Here is an 18771-nt window from a genome sequence, read left to right as displayed (position 1 = left end):
GGTAGAATTTTAAGAGTTGAACCACGTAATTAAAAGTATTCATGCACTGAAATGTATGCACTTTAGTACAAGTATATATAAATTGAATATCCATCCTTTTAGTGTAGCTGTCAAACTAAAGGTTTTTTATATTATTATTATTTGTATTTTTAATGAATATTTTATGTACAAAAGTAAATGGTGCAAACTTGTTTTAATGTTTAATAATGAAATTTGGCGCCAAAATTGCTTTAAAAGGAAGTAGTACATGAAGGTAAATGGTTCTGAAGAAATCTGGTGTTACAGATGGCTGGCAATCTAATATAGCAGTGTATTCCTTCACTGCATCTGCACAGGCCATTTGGCGTTAATGCATATGTGCTGTTTCCCATGTGGCAACAGGGAATACTATCACTGGCTTGGGTGGCCATGCCCACATCCTTCTGGCCTGAATCCCCACTGCCTAATGAGCTGGAGCCACTATACAAGTAGGATGAGAACCATTGCCCCACCCCCTTTAGTATGAAGTAGACCCTTCATTTCCTTACCTGAGATTTTCACCTGAATTAGGGCAGGATCCTTCCTGACTGCCATCAGACACACAAACTGCTAATTAAACTCTGTTTGCCCGAGCTGTAATCAAGGTTTTATTCTATGCTAGTGACATAGAGGGATAAAAACGTGTTCTTTTATATTATTGCACTTGACTCTCTGTTAGGGCTGTAACTATATAAGCAGGTGACATCAGCCTTTGAGCTAGAGGCTTCTAAGTTTATTCATGGAACTGGAAAAGGGAGAGAGAATAGGAAGTGAAAGGTATAACAAAAGGTGGTTGAGAAAATACATTTTTCTATTATGGGCCTTTTACCTGTACTGTTTGTTCAGTTCATGTAAAATGTACTTGAATATTTTGAAGTAATTTCCTACTACAGTTGTTGCTTTTTTAGCATGTTAGCCCTAACATAAAGTGCCATACTGATGTGTAATGTTGCACACTGGTTCACTCTTTTTGTCTCTTTTCTCCCCCACCCTTTTATTTGCATGTTGCCTCCTACTGCATGATGCATCCTGGCGCACTCCCTTCTACTTGTCCTCATGCCCCTTCCTGCTTTTCACGCCTCATTCCTGACACCCTGCATGTCCTTGCCATGTGATGCACCGCCTTAATAGGACCATTCCGGCACACTTGGCCCAGAAGAATTCAAAGCCTGTCTCATCAGCTTGGGCTACGATATTGGAAACGACCCTCAGGTACTGAATGATAGTGTCAAAAGTTACCAGATAAAAGATGTCAAATGCATTAATATTTTTTCTCTCCTTCCCCATCCCTTTTCCTTGTTTTGTCTTTTTCTTGTCTCATTTCCAAATTGTAATGTGTATATGTAAATGTTTTGTACTTAAAATGTTTTGTATTTCATAACTTAAATTTCTTTTTTGTAACCCAAAATGCCATTCTTGTTGTTTTCTTTTAACCTTTAACTAATATTTAATTTCTGGGGCATTCTTTCTTCTGCTGTTTGTGATTTTAAAATTATCTTTTTTTTCAAAATGTACTATTTTTTCTGGTTTTGTTTATTTATGAATGACATTCCATTCCAAACTGTTTTACATTCTTGTAATTCTGACAATCTACTTGCTTTCCTTCTCTTTCCCCTGTCCTTTTATTTCATATCTCTGAATATTTCTGTGTATATTCTTTGATTTTTTTGTCAATTTATTTTGCACCCATCTGGCATTGGGGTTCACTCTTTACTGTCACTATCTTTTTTTTATCTTGCATGCCTAACCTTCCCTCCCCCTTGTTGGTGTATGTGTTACCCATCTGTTGCCTCCTACAACAGAAGAAGACTGGTATGATGGATGTTGACGATTTTCGAGCCTGCCTTATCTCCATGGGTTACAACATGGTAATGTAAACTCACCCTTCTTTCTTACATTGGTTTCCAAAGGTATCCTATGCCAGTAGCTTTTCCTTGAGGTATATACAAAGATTCTATCTTCAAGATAGAGTGTGTGGCGCACGTGCGTGCATGCATGTGTGTGTGTGTGTGTGTGTGTGTGTGTGTGTGTGTGTGTGTGTGTGTGTACAGAAATGATGAAGCAGACAATGTACACCATTCCCTCGAAATTACAAAAAAATGATAATGTTTTTAGGAGACTGAACACCTGAAAAGGGCTGCTTTTATGCGGTGTATAAGCTATGCTGAATGTCCATAACAATCTTTTTTTCTTTTCAGATGAGATTTTGAGTTCACCACTAGCTGGAAGCATTTCAGCAGTTACTGTACCTGTTCAGTATTACAGCTGAACATGGGAAAGTGATGGTCATATCTAAAAGCATAACTGGCTGAACCAGAACCCTGTGCTGGTACCATGAATAAGTGTCCCACCCCCTCAGCTCTTCAACTGAAGAGCAAAACCAAGTCCATCCCTCCTACTGCCACACCAGCTAGGTTGCTACACGACACCCACCCCCATGTCCGAGCCAATTTGGTCCTGTTTCTGCCCCCTGCCTCCAACCCTCCTTACTCTCATTTTAATAAAAGAAAAACAAATCTTTATTTCTTTTAAACTGTAGCAAGCTACAAATGTTGCAAGCAGTTGCCAAAGTTTATACCCTGCATGGAGCATGACAGTGCTCAGGTTTCAGTGCTCAGGTTTCATTTAAAAATATTGCTACTTTTAAAATGTGTAGAAAACTGCTTGCTATAGTTGAGACCACACAGAGTGCTGCAGTGCTCAGGTTTGACTGCAAATACAATTCTGGCTTTTAAAGGTTGGTATGAATTAAAAAGCAATCTCAGACGATTGTGCCCACAACACTTTACATCCAAGGCAGATATCCCCTTCACTCTACCCTAGCTATATCCATTGGAATAGAACTGGAGACCTTAGCATTGTTGACTCATGAACCATTAACGGTTTGTTGACATTTGGCTGAACATTGCTCATTTGGGAGACGTGCATTTTGTTGGCAGGGTTTTTGTCCAAACAAGAATTGGCTGTTAAGTATTTTGATTCCCTGTATTATCAAAATCATTCCATCGGAAATGGCAAGACTGCTGGGCGATGGGAGCAAGGAAGTTTCTTGTAATGAATGTTGTACAATTTTGGACTTAATATATTTAGATATGTGGGTGTTTGGGTGCAGTGGGAATTGCCTCCTACAAAAACAATGTTTTTTGTTATTTACTGTTTTTGATGATTTGGGAGTTCATTGTTTTGTTAGTTTTTTTGTATTTTTTTTCTTTAGTTAGAATTGCCCCCCCCCCCCCAACCCAGTTTTATTGATAACTAGCCATACTCCTGTTAATTTTATATGACCTGAAAATGTATGCCCTTTTTTGTTTTAATAATGCTTTGGAGAATTCAGCTGGCCATGGTGTTTCTAATTTTTTTTCAAGACTAAGCCGACACTACTGGGATTGTTTAAGACAGTATGGCATTGTTCAGGAACAGAGCTGTAGCATATTTGTTGTAGATGTTTGTCATTTTCGGGGGAGGTTTTGCACTTAGGTAGTTTCTTTTATGAAGGTGCAACATTGTTACAGTTCTCTATATGCATGCATAGTACTTCCAACAAGTATGCTATGGCTTCAGTAATGACCTGTATCATTTCTTTCTGAATAGAGTATGCACTAATCCATACTTGGTCAAGCCGGATTTCCCCACGCCACACCAACACTTAGTGATTCTTTCTTACCTTACATCAGTCTCACTAAATTACAGCTAAATAGGAATTCTCTTTGTTCCAAATGTACTTCGTGACACTGGCAAGTCAAGACCTTCTTACAATTTGCCAGTTGTCTGCCATAGGATTCAAAGGAAGAAAAGAGGGTCTCTGAACCCATCTCATGCCATGCCACCTTGAACTGGTCATGCATCCCACTTTTCTGTCCTGCTCACTGCTCCAGACTCTTCAGTTCCACTAGAGTACAACTGATCACTGCTCCAGACTCTTCAGTTCCACTAGAGTACAACTGATCACTGCTCCAGACTCTTCAGTCCCACTAGAGTACAATTGATCACTGCTCCAGACTCTTCAGTTCCACTAGAGTACAACTGATCACTGCTCCAGACTCTTCAGTTCCACTAGAGTACAACTGATCACTGCTCCAGACTCTTCAGTTCCACTAGAGTACAACTGATCACTGCTCCAGACTCTTCAGTCCCACTAGAGTACAACTGATCACTGCTCCAGACTCTTCAGTCCCACTAGAGTACAACTGATCACTGCTCCAGACTCTTCAGTTCCACTAGAGTACAACTGATCACTGCTCCAGACTCTTCAGTTCCACTAGAGTACAACTGATCACTGCTCCAGACTCTTCAGTTCCACTAGAGTACAACTGATCACTGCTCCAGACTCTTCAGTCCCACTAGAGTACAACTGATCACTGCTCCAGACTCTTCACTCCCACTAGAGTACAACTGATCACTGCTCCAGACTCTTCACTCCCACTAGAGTACAACTGATCACTGCTCCAGACTGCAGTTCCGTGAGATCCAACTGGAGCATTGAGCACTTCACTGCAAGACAAAACTTCTCAGCTCTCCAAATTCCAGTTCTTGAGAGTGTAGTAATCCTCAACACCTATCACTTCAGGTATCGTTTTGATTCCATGCTGCCTTAATTTCACTTCACAATTTGACACCTTCTTCTTATACATCTAGTAGTACATCCCCACACTTTATTTTTCTTCTTCATGGCTTATAACAATACCTTATTGGAAACGGACCCATGCTCACCAAGTTTTCCTCAGTATTTTCTTTGTAAATTAGATGGTTGATTCCTGCCAAATTCCATGTTGCTCATTTTTATCCTGGTTATCATCACCATGTGGCTAATGTTTCTTATCTCACCACTGCCTCCTAGTGGCATTTAAACTCGCTAATTAAATGCACACTTGCTCTTAATGTGTGTAATGTCTTCCCCACCCTTCAGTCATGTTAAGTCTCCCCGACACTCTTACCTGAAGAATAAAAATCATATCCCCTCTTCTGTCATCAGATACTTTCCTTGGCTTTGTGATCCATTTGATGGTCATGAAGTAGAGTATGACCTCACCGGTACCAAAAAATCCAGACCTTGACTCGAGTAACCTCCTCAGAGTACTAATGCACCCGTGGTAAAGAATATTTAACTCCATTAGTGACAGTCCCAGGATAATTCCTATGACCTGCCTCCATCCTCTTCTCGGTGTCCTCACCATGACAGTGGTGTAACTTTTAATAGCTTTGGGTTATGTAAGTTGCTGTGTATGATGTGGCTATGAAACATTACTTTACAAATGTTCCCCTCTGAAGAAAAGGGCATCTGACCATCTCACTGTGAGGATGGTAGTTAAAGTTCATCTAGTAAAAGGCAAACCTATAGACTGAATAACCAGTCAACCAGGCCACAGCTTACAAACTGATAAAACTTTTACTCCTAGTTTGTTACTGTGCAAATATTGGGAAGTAAGAAGATGGGCATTAACAAAAGCTACCTTCCTCCTCCTTTTACATGGTACAGAGGGATGGAACTGTTAAAGGTCAAAATATTTTTTTTATGAAACAGTTCAACAGGAAAATAATCTTCTTTAATGTAACAGAACACACATATGCGACTAATAAGCAGTCAAGATCTTGTCTCCCAGAACAAAGAAACTACAGACATTTTTATACTGTAAAAGCTTCTGATCAAACATTTTATCTGTCAAGGTATAACCATTGACCAATTAGAACTAAAAACCTCTATGTTGTTCTTACTAAGGATCTGTAGACCCCTTATCTAAGCTTTCCCTTATTAGGCATAAGTTCTGATCTTCCATGTTGGCACTAGGAAATGCCAATACTTTGGAAAAAAAAAAAAGGCTTATGCTGCCAGTATCCATTTTGAAGGAAGATGGAATCTACTGTGAAAGAAAAAGTATTATACAAAATTCTTAAATATTTCCTTCTTTTCACACTTCTCCCCTCTCAGAGCCCTGATTGAAAATCATGTAGGTCGGGGTTTAGTTACCCCAGCCCTGACACTGGAGGAACCCCCCCCCCCCATGGTGATGGTGTTAGAAGGGCTGTGCTTACTTAGGGACACATACATCCGGTATGATTTCCTTGGTGGTGATTACAGAAACTAACTTCCATGCTTTGGAGGAAGGAGCAAAGCTGCATGAATGGACTGCCCCCTTGTAGATGCGAGGAGCATGCTTTGCGACCAGTCCATCATGTCTTCTTCTCTTCCCACACTGATGACATATGTATACTGGGAGGTTATGGCCACATACATAAAAAATAAAGCAAAAAAAATCACAAAACATCTTGATTGTTGGAATCATTGCCACTCCCTGTTGACCCTTACCTGGATGAAGGGCAACAAATAGGCAGATCATCTGAGAGGGGTTGGATGATCAATAGACGGCAGAAACGGTGTAGCTAAAAAAAATAAATAAAAAGCCCATTACCACCTCAGATCATTTTCTCACTGGAGAGGATAACCACATTTGAATTCACTTTCTCTCTCTTTCAAATATGCACACACACAAAATGGACATGCTACCATACATTTGTTAGTGACCTAGCACATTGATATTCTGTGACGTTGACTAGCCCCCAGACTGCATAACCACTGGCTTTGCTCTGCTTGTCTTCCTGAGGATTTGTAGAGAAAGGAGCTGTACGTGCACTGTAGTTTTTCAAGTACTTTCCTAGAGATCTGCCTTGCTACACACTGATACTCGACAAAGTTATTAACACTGAACAACACTATTTCTTTCCCTCTGATAATGTTGTCTGAGAACATTAAAATCTAATCTGCTTCTCTTATTTCTTGAAGACACATCAGTGTCACATGTGCTTTCCTCCTACATATGTTGTCAAAAGAAAGTGGACAGATTTGACTTTATTAGTTATAATCCTTCAATTCACCCTGCAGTGTCTGATACACAGCTTCTTTTAATCTTAAAGGCCAAAACATGACGTTCAGTGAAACCTGACTCTGCCACCTTTTGGGCCACTTTGTCTGCGTTTACAATGCACTGCATCAGTATTTGTGATCGAGTCTACCAGTAATGGCACGATCTCTTTTTAGGTTGCCCTCTCAAGCAGTACCACCAGGGTTGGCCCTTTATTTTTTGGCCAGTGACTTCACTCACCTCTGTTTTCTATATCACTGTTTATCATTATTTGGTACCCTTCTAGTCACTTTTGATGTCTTCATCTAGAATTCCTGTGACATTACACATGTCACATCCAGCATCTGCATCATGGCTCTTAAGCATTATCTCTCTCCAGCTCCATCTTATCAGTCTGGCTAACTAACCCCATATCTGGTCATTCTTACCCTCTGTTCTTCCTAGAAGCTCAGTGGGAGACATATTGTTTTCAGTTTTCTGTACTTCATTGCATGATGTGTTGCAATACAAAACTTCCACTGGTGATATATTGACAAATGCCTCAAAGAATGAACCCAAGTCACAAAGTCATCCTCTTCAGTAAGACTTAACTATTACCCTTACCTGCTTTTTATGTTTTGGAGCAGGTGGCCTCTTCCCTTACCGTCTAGTTCATGAAGGTTCTTTTTCACCAGATTGGAGAGGAAGGTTTGTGGCAGGTAACTGTCAGTGCATTGTGTACAGGAACAGTCATCATGGAGAGGGATGAGGCCAGATGAGGATGTATGTATTTCTTTATGATCTGTTCTGTAAAAACATGGTTTGTAATACTGAGCAAGTAAGCAATGAAAAGGTTCATACTCTCCCCACCACCACTCAGGAGAAAAATCAGTCTGTTACCACTGATACTCTCTAGAACTTTAGTACTGGACTGTTAAACTGAATCCAGTTCATCAGCAACACGTGACTTCATGACCTCTGCATTTAATAAAACAGTGAGTTGCAAGTGATTGATTTATTTTCTCTTGCAATCACGCATAGATAGGGTAAGTTTGCCTTTCCTTTGGATGTTCTCACATTCTGGTAAAAATGGGCATCCACTGGATGGATATGATGGGGAGTACCATCTGCAGGTCTTTTTTACCTTTGACTTGTGTGTATTGTGTATAAAGAGAAATTGTCAGTCCATCTATATAGGCCTATTGACTGCTGGGAAAAATTCTCTCAGTGTTTATGTATTTTTTGTCATGTATGATCAGTGAAACCAGCATATGGCCTTTTGTATGGTATAGCCACCCATAGAAACCAAATAGATGCACTTGTCAAAAGGAAGATTTCACACAGGGACTTTCACAACCACTGTTTGTAATGTTTAGTGACAGGATGTGATATCACTGATTGCCAGATTTTGTCAGGCATTTAGTCATAAGATTATTAGAGATGGGAACTAACCCTCCAGTTGGCCTTTGAAGCTTCCTACAATTGCTGCTGAATCACAGCATCAATGTAGCACTGACATAGCATCTAAGAAGAAGCAGCAGCTATTTAAAGGAGAAGCAGCTCCCGAAGGAGATGGAAGGGGAGGCTCCAGTGCTTACTATGTCTGCCTAGGTCTGTGGATGTTGTGTCCATGGAGTTGCTCCTCCTGCCCCCAACTTCTAGTAGTACTGAGACCTCTGGCATTGCTTCCCTGGAAGCTGCCATACCTTTGCAGATAGGTACAGGTCTTGCCAGACTTTTTTCCAAAATGTATACCATTCCCTTGGTATCCTCTTTGGCATGCCCTTTAATAATTAAATAAGGGGTGGGCAATATCCCCACACTGATGGACAAAAAGGATGTCCACATTAGTATGTCAGACCACAAATATTTCCCCTCAACTGGTAGCCATTCCTCACCCCCTTGAAAACCAAAGCATCTAAGCCAAGGATATCTGCCATACCATATTATGTATTGGCTGCTGCCTGTGGGGGTCTGTGTTTGCACCCTCCAGCCTATCCTCTCAGTAGTTGGTTATGACTGGCTCAGGTATTTTTATAGTTTATGAAAGGTGAAGCAGACCTTTACCAACCTTCTTTGTCAGGAGTCCCTTCACTTAAAAGGAAAAGAGAAGTAAAGTCTGCTCATAGAGGGATTTTTGACCCTTGAACTCTGACGAAGAGTGTGGAATGGAGTATAATTCCCAGCTATCCTTCCTCTTATAACAAAGCTGATGAAGACCAAGTGTCCTGTCAGTCTGGTTTAAAAAGAAAGTTTACACAGCAGCAACCCCAGCCTTATGAACCCTGACATGTCAGGCCCAACATATTTAAGTTTCAGGCTAATATTCTTATGCAAGTTCTTGAAGACTGTGGGGGATACTTTGGCTGAGGACTTGCTCACTGCCAGAGGATGTCAAGGCATAACTCCTTGATGCCTCGTTTGAGAAGGACTTGTTCTTTGTACTTCCAGCTTTAGTTGTCTCCTTGAGGAGAGGGGAGAGACAATGTGGTCATTGAAGCACATGCTTCATCCTCCGTTTCCTGGGTACAACAGGAAATACAAGCCCGTGTAACTAGAGGCAATGCAAAGAAAAAGCTTAAAGATATGAAGGATGCTCAGAAGAAAATATGGTAGTAAGAAGATGGTGATGTTTGAGGTACCCCCATTCTGGAATGACCTGTTGACAGGTTAACAGTTTTGCACACCCAGTACCTAACATTAAAACTGCAGCACCATAGCAGTATTCTGATGTTGCTAGAAGTTTTGAAGAGGAACTTTATTCCATTAATAATTTTGTAAACTATGAGGAAAATAGGGACGTCAGCAACGCACACAATATTAATGCTGATTTTTTTAGATTCAACGTAGTTTCCATCTCTTCGGTGCTCCAAGAGAATTGCCAGAAGGGATAAGAATAGTTGGCTCATCAACATCAGAACACATATTATGCCAAAAGGATCCACCACACAAGACAGAGGCGGTGAGTTAGAAAGGAACAATACTGAATGGTTCTGGACTATTCAGGGTCGATTTTAATTAGGATTTTATCGGGGAAGCACCATCATCCCAGTTGTGAAAGAACATGAAGGTTTCAAGATTTTTAGTTATAGTCATGTAGACATTAATGATAGATGTTTTAACCTTTTCATTAAGAGGTTTACATTTGCTCCCAGTTTTAAAATGGATATAGCCAACGTTTTATTGGACTTCAAGTTATATGTTAGAAAGTTAAACTTGGATAGCTAAAGTAATTACACATCGGGGATTAATTTTTTTTTTTTTTTTAGATCTAGTACCCCCCACTAACAAGTTTTTGAACAACTGAGGAGGTTAGTTAAAGAGCAGTGGTACAAGGCAGAACACAGTATGAATAGGGATGAGTTTTATCTGATGAACGAACTAGTCAAGAACCGCGACATAAGAATCAGTGAAAACCTGACAAGGGGGTGGAGTAGTATTTATGAATTCTGTTTATTATTCTGCAAGAATGTTTAATGGGGTGAATAATGAGGATCAATATATGAGAGTATCTAAGAAAGAGGTTAATGTTTCTTATTATAAAATAGATATATTTTAAAGGATCTTTTTGACCAATATGTAATTCAACACAAGCTGTACAAGTTTTTTCAAGTGAGTCATCCATTAGTGTCTACAGTATTTGGTATCCCCAAGATTCATAAAAATGCTGAGAATCCACCTTTACGTCCAGTTGTCTGTGCAGTCGGATGCAAGATCCATCCTTTGGCTGTAATATCTATATATATATATATATATATATATATATATATATATATATATATATATATAATTTTTTTTGACTGAGTTTTAAAACATTTTTTCAATGATTATCCCTATATTTTAAAAGATTCTTGGGATTTTTTAATGAAGATTAAGCATTAATTTGGGCAGCGCAGTGGTGCAGCGGTTAACATCATCACCTCACAGCAAGAGGTTCTCTGGTTTGATTCTTGGCTGGGGTGCCTTCTGTGCGGAGTTTGCATGTTCTCCCTGCATTCGCTTGGGTTTCCTCCGGGTACTCTGGTTTCCTCCCACTTTGTAAAGACATGCGTCTGGAGCATCTCTCCCAGGGCCTCCGCTGAAAACAGGCTCTGTGGAACCTAGTCGGACTTTCCCGGTCAACAAATGTTAAATAAAATAAATAAATAAAATTAATTAATATTTCAACAAAGATTGGCTTTTGGTTACAGTTGACATTGTTGCCCTGTACCCTATAAGATAGGATTATGCTGGTTCAGGGAAGCATGCGACTCCAGTAATCTCCTCAGAAATAAAGAAATTAATGTTGTAGTGGAACTTACTGATTTGATTCTGTGCAACTTTGTTTACTTTGAAGGTGAATATTACAAACAATTAATGCATGTTGCTATGGGGTCAGCATGCACCACTTTATATGCCAATACAGTCTTGTGGCACTGGGAACAAAATGTTATGTTTAAGTCAAGAGTAGTTGAATTATGTCATCCTGTTTTTAAGATTTTTGGATGACATATTTGTTATTTGAAAGGATTTGCACTCGCAACTTGTTAATTTTGTAGAGACCAAGACAATGAGAGCACTGATAAAACCAAATACCAAAAACACGATCCGAACAGACTGAAGAAATTATTTATTAAATTCCAAATCGAATTGTAACATAGTGTAAAACCAGTAATTGTTTGTATAGAACTGATGGTAGTACAAACGAACAGTTTTGTAAGTGCTTTCGTTCTTAAACTTGACCACTGACTTTTTTGAGGTTTACGTAGTCGTATTCAGTGGATACCATTAATTATTTACATACAGCAATAACAAAGGGCATCCAATGATAATGTTATACTTCTGGCATTTCACTACCAATCACAAAGGGCTTGTAAAGGTCCATTGTTAGAATTTCCAAGATAGTGTCTGAGGATGATCAGTTTATGATAGAAATAGAGAAATTAATACACATGTTCATTATTAGGGTCTATCCCATTAGTCTGTTAAATCAAATGAAAAGTATGTAAAAATGGAAGCAAAAGTTTCTTTCCATTACAAGGTATTAACACTTGAGTGTGGAAGAACACCCAAAAATCATTTACACAGTTATGAGTGATGATTGTCACATATGGTGAGAATAGTAATGAAATTAAGCAAATTATTAGAAATCATTAGAAGCTCGTTGAATATGATGGCAATATTAATAAGCTCCTAGGAGACTTCCCATGTTTTGTATACAACAGGCGCATAAATTTAAAGGAGAGGTTGAATGAGGTAACACTGATAATGATTTCATTAGATACTAAAGGAAATGGGGCATGAAAAAATATGGTGCGTGCCAACAGTGCAGATATGTTTTTGAACTTGAGTCATGATTATCAGTTCAAGTTGTATTGCAATTTGCCTAGGAGTGGTATATATTGCATTTTGTGATTTTTGCCATTGTTTTTATGTTAGCAAGACCAAGGGAGCATTACGAAGATGCATTTATGCACATTATTGTGATATAGAGAGTTCTCATACTAATAATCCTGTTCTTAAATCCAAGTTATCTTGCTCCGATTACAAGAGGCTTTATTTTTTGTTTTGGAGCAGGTTTTGTTATGGAATATGTGAACAGCTGCATGTATGTACCCAAGGCTCAATGATCTGTTATCTGTTAATAGTGTGCTCAAATTGAGAGCAGCTAAACTGTAAGTTTATTGGTTTAGTTTAATGTATTTTGTTTTATACTCAACAATATTAATTTAACAAGATCCAACAGATTTTAATAGTTTTTAATATATGACTAGTTCTTGCATTGATGTTACAATGGTTATATTTTTATGCAATTTGAATGTCTTATTAATGGCAGAATGTAATTTGGATATAATGTCGCATGATTTGATAAATTTTGTTTTAAATTTACTCTACCTGTGGCAGTTCAGTAGTTCTGATGAAGTTCTGATTCAGTGTAGGAGATGAAAGCAATTTGTTTTTACTTTGTCTTATAAGTAAATGTTTTTACACATCCATGGTTCAGGAGCCGTTTTTACAGTGGTGAAGTGATTCTTTGGGTGGACCTGTAAATTAGTTGTTTTTTAGTTACTTTTCTGAGGTTTTCTCTCATTGTGGATTGTTTGTAGACAAACTTTTTACAAAAGTTTTTTTTTCATTGCATTGATTTTGTCTACAAGCACTGTGGCAAGGTTCTGCTTAATCCAGTCAGAGCACACTGTAGTAGGGGGAGGCTATTACTACTACTAATTCTAGTACAGCCTTTCTAAGTGGTGTGTAGGGGGGTAGTTATGCAGGACACACTAGAATTGGCCACCTAGTCCTCTGTACATACACTGTAATAGCACTAAGGTCTAGAATTGGTGCACAGGGCCAGGTCTGGGTTTTCCTCTACTATTCTTAGAGGCTTTCAGCCACTTCCCACTGGTTACTAACCAGTCTGTTGGGTGGTGCAGCTTTGGTAGCCTTTTCTTAAAAACTGTAGCACTGAAGTGCAAGAAGAACATGGTAAGTTGGGTAGGTAACATACCATAATAGCTGATTTTTCAGTTGTCTTCAGTGTTGCAGGCCTGTGTTTCCTCACTCTATTCCCCCTTTGTTAGGAGTTTGTTTCAGGCTAAGGTGGGGTGCCTAAACTCCTTTCTCCCTCTAGTCATCTCTTTTCCCCTTTTTTCCAGGCCCTGCCATCTTTGTGCAAGCTACCTTGGAGATCTGCAGTTCACATCTGAAGGAAAAATCCTGGAAGAGCATGTGAATAGAAGAAGGTATCCCTTTCAGGGGAATCTTTAGCACTATACTTCTGAGGGGAAAACAAGGAACTCAAAATATTACAGGCAAATACCCTCCATCATACTTGAGTGTGCCAGCACCAGAGGAAAAGCATTGCATAGGGGTGGGGTAGAGATAACGGGGGTTGCTCAGATCTGAGCATCAGGATAGTCATCTGAATGAGCTTGTGGCAGAGATCTCGTACATAATGACTGCCAGCAGTGAGCGCACCCAAAAATCTACTGTTATGGTAAGTTACCTACACAACTGTACTTTTCCTAGTGAAGCCAGTATGTGAACTAAAACTGCAGTGCAATTTGTTATGCTGGTTGGTATTGTCTGAAGCTCATATATGCTGTTTGTGACATACCATCATCCCTTTTACTGTCCATTTGTGTGGCATATGTAACAGAAAAGTAGATGTTTTTGTTTTATTGCTGTACATGCATTGTTGCAGTATTGTTAATTTTTTTATCCGTCACCTTCTTAAGATGGTACCACATGGGAGGCAAGCTAAGTTTACTGTCATTCAGATTATGTCCAACAGTTCACTTAAAATTAGGAGAGATAAAACAAGTACTTTACATTATGAACTGACAAAAGTGTCTTCACTCTGTGTAAACACAGCAACTTTTCTGTCTGTCTGTCTACAACCCCCCCCCCCCCCCCCACGTCCCAATTCCTTCTCCAGGTGAACTCATTACCTCATTCAGAAAAAAACTTTTCTGGGCTTTTAGCTTCCAGCCATTGTTTTACTGTCACCTCTTGAATTTAAGTGTACATTGTCAATCACAAATCTTGAATTTAAGGTTTTTGAACACTGTATTTGTTCTTACAAATGTGAATGTATGTATAACCGTTTGGTATCCCCAGTATGTTTCATAGGGTGGTGTTAACTGTGTTGGTTTTCAGGTTTGTTTCTGTATTTGTCTTAAATTGTTCAACATTTTACATTATAAAAGGTTCGTTGTGGATTTGTGTGCCAGCCATGCATATAGACACGTGTGCAGACACACACATGCACGCACATACACACACCCACACCATTACCATTTCTTTGATTCCTGTGTGTAGGTACAATACCTTACACCCAACATTTAATATTTCTATCTGTTTACTGTTTTGGAATGGGTAAGGTGAATATTATACAACACCTTGGCATTAGCACACTTCAGCTCACAGGGTTCTGTTTTGTGACTTTTCCAGTTCAGTGAAAATAATTTGGTTTTAAAATTGATGCATTCAGTTAAATTACCTTGAGAAGCAGGTGCTTCTATTCATAGCTCAGGTTCCACTTGCTTTTGAAGTTCCCAGTTTTCTCCCACCATGGAGTTGTGACAGTAAGATTAAACAGTAACTTGTAGAGACTACATTACTTTTAGTCAGGAGTGTAGTACTGCACAATGTTTGAATTTTATCTGCGTTTTCTCACTTTAACTATAAACATATTTATACCTGCCCATGCTTAACATTTAAGCTGCTGTCATCATATGTGTGCTTTTGCTGTTTATAGAACATTCAAACTGAGTAATTTGAAACCATTTAGGAGAACAGCATAAAAAAGTAAAATGGTGAAAAACACAAAATATTGTGTGATGTCACAAATGAGCATTAGAGGCCATTTAAGAGATCTTCTCCAACTTGTATAAATTGTGTGCCTGATCCTGTAAAATTCATAAAACTGACTCTTAAAATTATTTCATGAATTTGTCTTAGCTTAACTGTAGACTGAACTGACTTACTCTAAGGCTAGAGAAATACCCCACAAGACAACCCCTGACCTTTTACTTCAAGACATTCTCAGCAGTGCCACAATATGCCTGAAATTTTATTTTCATTTGTTAACCAGTGTAGATCACTGATCCATATGGTCAGTTTTGAAGTTCAGACCAGGGAGTACAGTGAATATTAAAAAGCTCCAATTAGTGAAAAAAGCGAATGTTACAAACTTAGAGCAGTAGATATTCATAGGTTCATAGATCTATGCTAAGCTAATGGCTACCAGGGTCTTTACAGGCCTGGCCTTGCAACCCACCTCAGGTTTGTCCTAGAGTTCCTTGGATGCCTATATGGTCGGGTATGTTAGAAAAGAGGTAGGAGGTAACAAAGGGTTTTGTGGGAGAGGGTGTGGTAGTTGAGGATTCTTTTACTTACTGTCGACCTCTGTCCATCAGAGACATGGGGCAAGAATAGGGGGTTAATTAGTGATTTCCCATCCAATGATCAAGGTTTCTTTTGAATAGGGTCAGGGATGAACTCTGCTTCATGTGGATGGGCAGCCTATTTCATAGAGCAGAGATCCCTTGAAACGTATATCGGTCTCTTTAGCATTTACTATTTATGTCGCAGGCAAAGTTCAGGTCCTTGTATGTAGTGTTTCTGGTGCTGTTTGTTTTGTGGATGTGCAAGAGATCTATCAGAGCTGGATCTGAGGATGCCCTGTATGCTAGGCATAGATTCCCACTCAAGTAACATGTAGGAAACGGAGGTAAAATTATTAACATAATGTACTGTGTGTGTGTGTGCAAGTTGAAATGAAAATAACATTTCCACACTCACTCATTCAAACACACAGTCACACATGCACATCCCTTAACTTAGAAATATGTTGGATAACCCAGTGAAGATCTGATCTCACTACCTGCTACCATGACGAGCCACTGAGCAGTGGAACTATTTTCCTAGCATTAAGCACATAGTTTATTTTTTGTAGTTGTGGCTTGTTTTCGAGGTCAGAGGAACGTTATGCCCTTTGACATCTCCTTCTGGGTACTGCTCTGCTGACTTTTTTCTTGCAAGTGAGTAGAAGAGTGAAAGGCTGGGTGACAAGTCTAGTGGGTTAGGAGATGGGACATTAACTAGACTCTAAGTCAGATCTTTCATCAAGTGGGCATTCCTGACCAGGGCATATAATGTAGCTTTACTTATTTGGGGTACTGCACTGATTTGTGCCATTCAGCTGTGTAATATGCCTGTACAGGAGAGTGAAACTGATACTTTAATCAGTTATATATACTGGTGCTTTAACCAAGTCTATTAGTGATATTTATGTATCTAAAATACTGCACTGCAAAATGCTGCTGCACTGTGTGGTATCTCTATGTCCCTGGCCAGGGTAGGGATAAAAATGGTCTGCTTTGGATCAGAAATGCTACCTGGTTAACAGATGAGATAATGTGCCATGGCTGTAACAGTTCCCATGGGCCACAGTATAATTGCATTCACACTCATTCTGCGCACACACACACACACACACACACCCACACACACGTACATTAAGCATACTTCCAGTAGATAATCCAGTGAGTGAGTAGCATCAAGGGTTATTCTTTTCTCCTGGGGAAAAAAGCAACGATAACATTAAATCCTGAACAGCAACAGAACTAGAACACCAAGTGCGCTGATCAGGATTTGTAATAATTAGACTGACACACACAGTTGGTCATGCAGTAAAGTAATTTCACACCTTACCAAGAAAATACAAAGGCCAGCGCCTTTTTTTAGTCTTTTTTAAACGATGACTACAGTGGTACCTTAATATGGCTATAGTTTACTTAATGCTGTAAGAAAATGGTTTGTGTTAGATATTGCTGGCTTTGATATGCAGTTTCAGATTACAAAACTAATATGAGAACACTAATTAAGTACATGTTTTGAGCACCTGTCTTTCATTAATTTTGCCTTTGATAGTTTATAATCGTATTACCTTGCATGATAATTTATAATTGTATAATTTTTTATGCTGTCTTCAGTTTTTGTTGATTTCACTTTGTTGAAATAACAGAACCCAGTGCTGAAAATGTTAGAAACTCGTAGTAAATGGCCAGAAAGTAAATCACCTTCCAAGTATAACTTTTTAGCGTGGAGTGTGGATTTCCTTATTGAACAGCTGCTGTTCTGTAAAAAAAAAAAAAGTTTTCTATGGTGTTAATTACTCATTATTTCCTTATTCATATAGAACCTGGATCAGTCTTAATGATGATATATTGCTAAGCCCCCCCCCCTTTTGTCTGAAATGTATGTATTCTTAGTTTTGTAAAGTTGATGGACTCCTGAGAAAGGGAGTTTTTGTGACTGGTGGCATAGATTCCTACATTTTGCTAATGAGTTCTGTACGGTAAAAAACCAAAAGCATGTAGACCTGCTGACTTTGTTTACATTTAAAAATGTACTTTTCAGAATGTTCTTTACAGCAGCTACAACAGCTGTACAAAGACCGTCACACAAGGGCTGGGAGCACAGTTTTCAGGGTACTAGTACCATTAAATGCTCATGTAATTTTCTGGATGCAGGATAGAATCTGAGATTCCACATTCTGCTAGGGAGAGTGTCCAAAAGGACACATTCACAGAATCAGACTCTTACTACCTTACTGTTGGAGGATTTCACCTTCCCACCCTCCTCTTAAAAAAATAAACTCCTAGGTCCCTGTTTCTTGGGGAAGTGAATGCTGTGTCTTTTGCGATTCAGCTACTTGCACCGTCAGACATGTTTATTTTGGAGTTGACATTGCTCAGCATGAGTTCGTGCTGCTACTGTTATTGCATTTAGGTAATGAGCAACCTGTTATGTTTGTTGTAACTGCTTTACCATTATTCCATACATATTTTTATATTATTGATATAAAGTAGTTACTCCACTTAATGTTTCAAAGTTTCTGTAGGATATGTAGTAGCTGTTGGAGGAAATATTTTTCATCCAAAATACGTTGCATAAGTAATTTAATGATGTCCAAACACACACACAGAATCACTTGTATATGTTAATATATAAACACACACAAAATGCACGCAGAGGGACAGTCTGTCATACATACTCAGATGCAGACATATGTACACACACACACACACACACACACACACACACACACTCCTTTAACTGCTGCTGCCACTGAAGTGGCTTGCATTAGTTTTGTGTTTATTTTTTTTCATGCTCACTAACCATGGTTTGTGAGGGGAAAGGCAGTAGCAGTTATGGATAGAGACAAACAGCTAAATTAATATGCATGTATGGATAATTCTAGTCGAAAATCCACTGAAAAGGAGCACCTTATAGAGCAGCAGTAGGTACAAAATGCATCTGTTATTTTTATCCATTCATACAAATCCCCAAAACCATACCAGGAAACACAACAAGAGATAAAATCACGACTCGGAACTTGCAGACTCGCAACACAAAAGTATTTAAAGTT

The 18771-nt window shown here is 38.9% G+C and overlaps 1 protein-coding gene across 6 annotated transcripts in view; it reads left to right on the top strand.

Annotated features, from left to right (window-relative positions):
- ACTN1 (actinin alpha 1) overlaps positions 1 to 18771 on the top strand; it is a 744367-nt gene that overhangs the window by 669675 nt on the left and 55921 nt on the right. For 2 of the 6 annotated variants that reach the window (XM_044073982.1, XM_044073981.1), the window contains exons 19-20: positions 1150 to 1230; positions 1821 to 1886. In XM_044073982.1, coding sequence (XP_043929917.1) covers positions 1150 to 1230; positions 1821 to 1886 — 147 coding nt within the window. The remainder of the gene's footprint in view (positions 1 to 1149; positions 1231 to 1820; positions 1887 to 18771) is intronic. The other 4 variants (XM_044073986.1, XM_044073985.1, XM_044073984.1 and 1 more) reach the window with 2 other exon arrangements.

Source organism: Protopterus annectens, chromosome 6.part0, assembly GCF_019279795.1.
Source record: "Protopterus annectens isolate FY-2018-M chromosome 6.part0, PAN1.0, whole genome shotgun sequence".
In the NCBI taxonomy this organism is placed as follows: domain Eukaryota; kingdom Metazoa; phylum Chordata; order Ceratodontiformes; family Protopteridae; genus Protopterus; species Protopterus annectens.
Note: the sequence above shows the minus strand (reverse complement) of the source record. Positions and strands in the feature narration are given on the sequence as shown.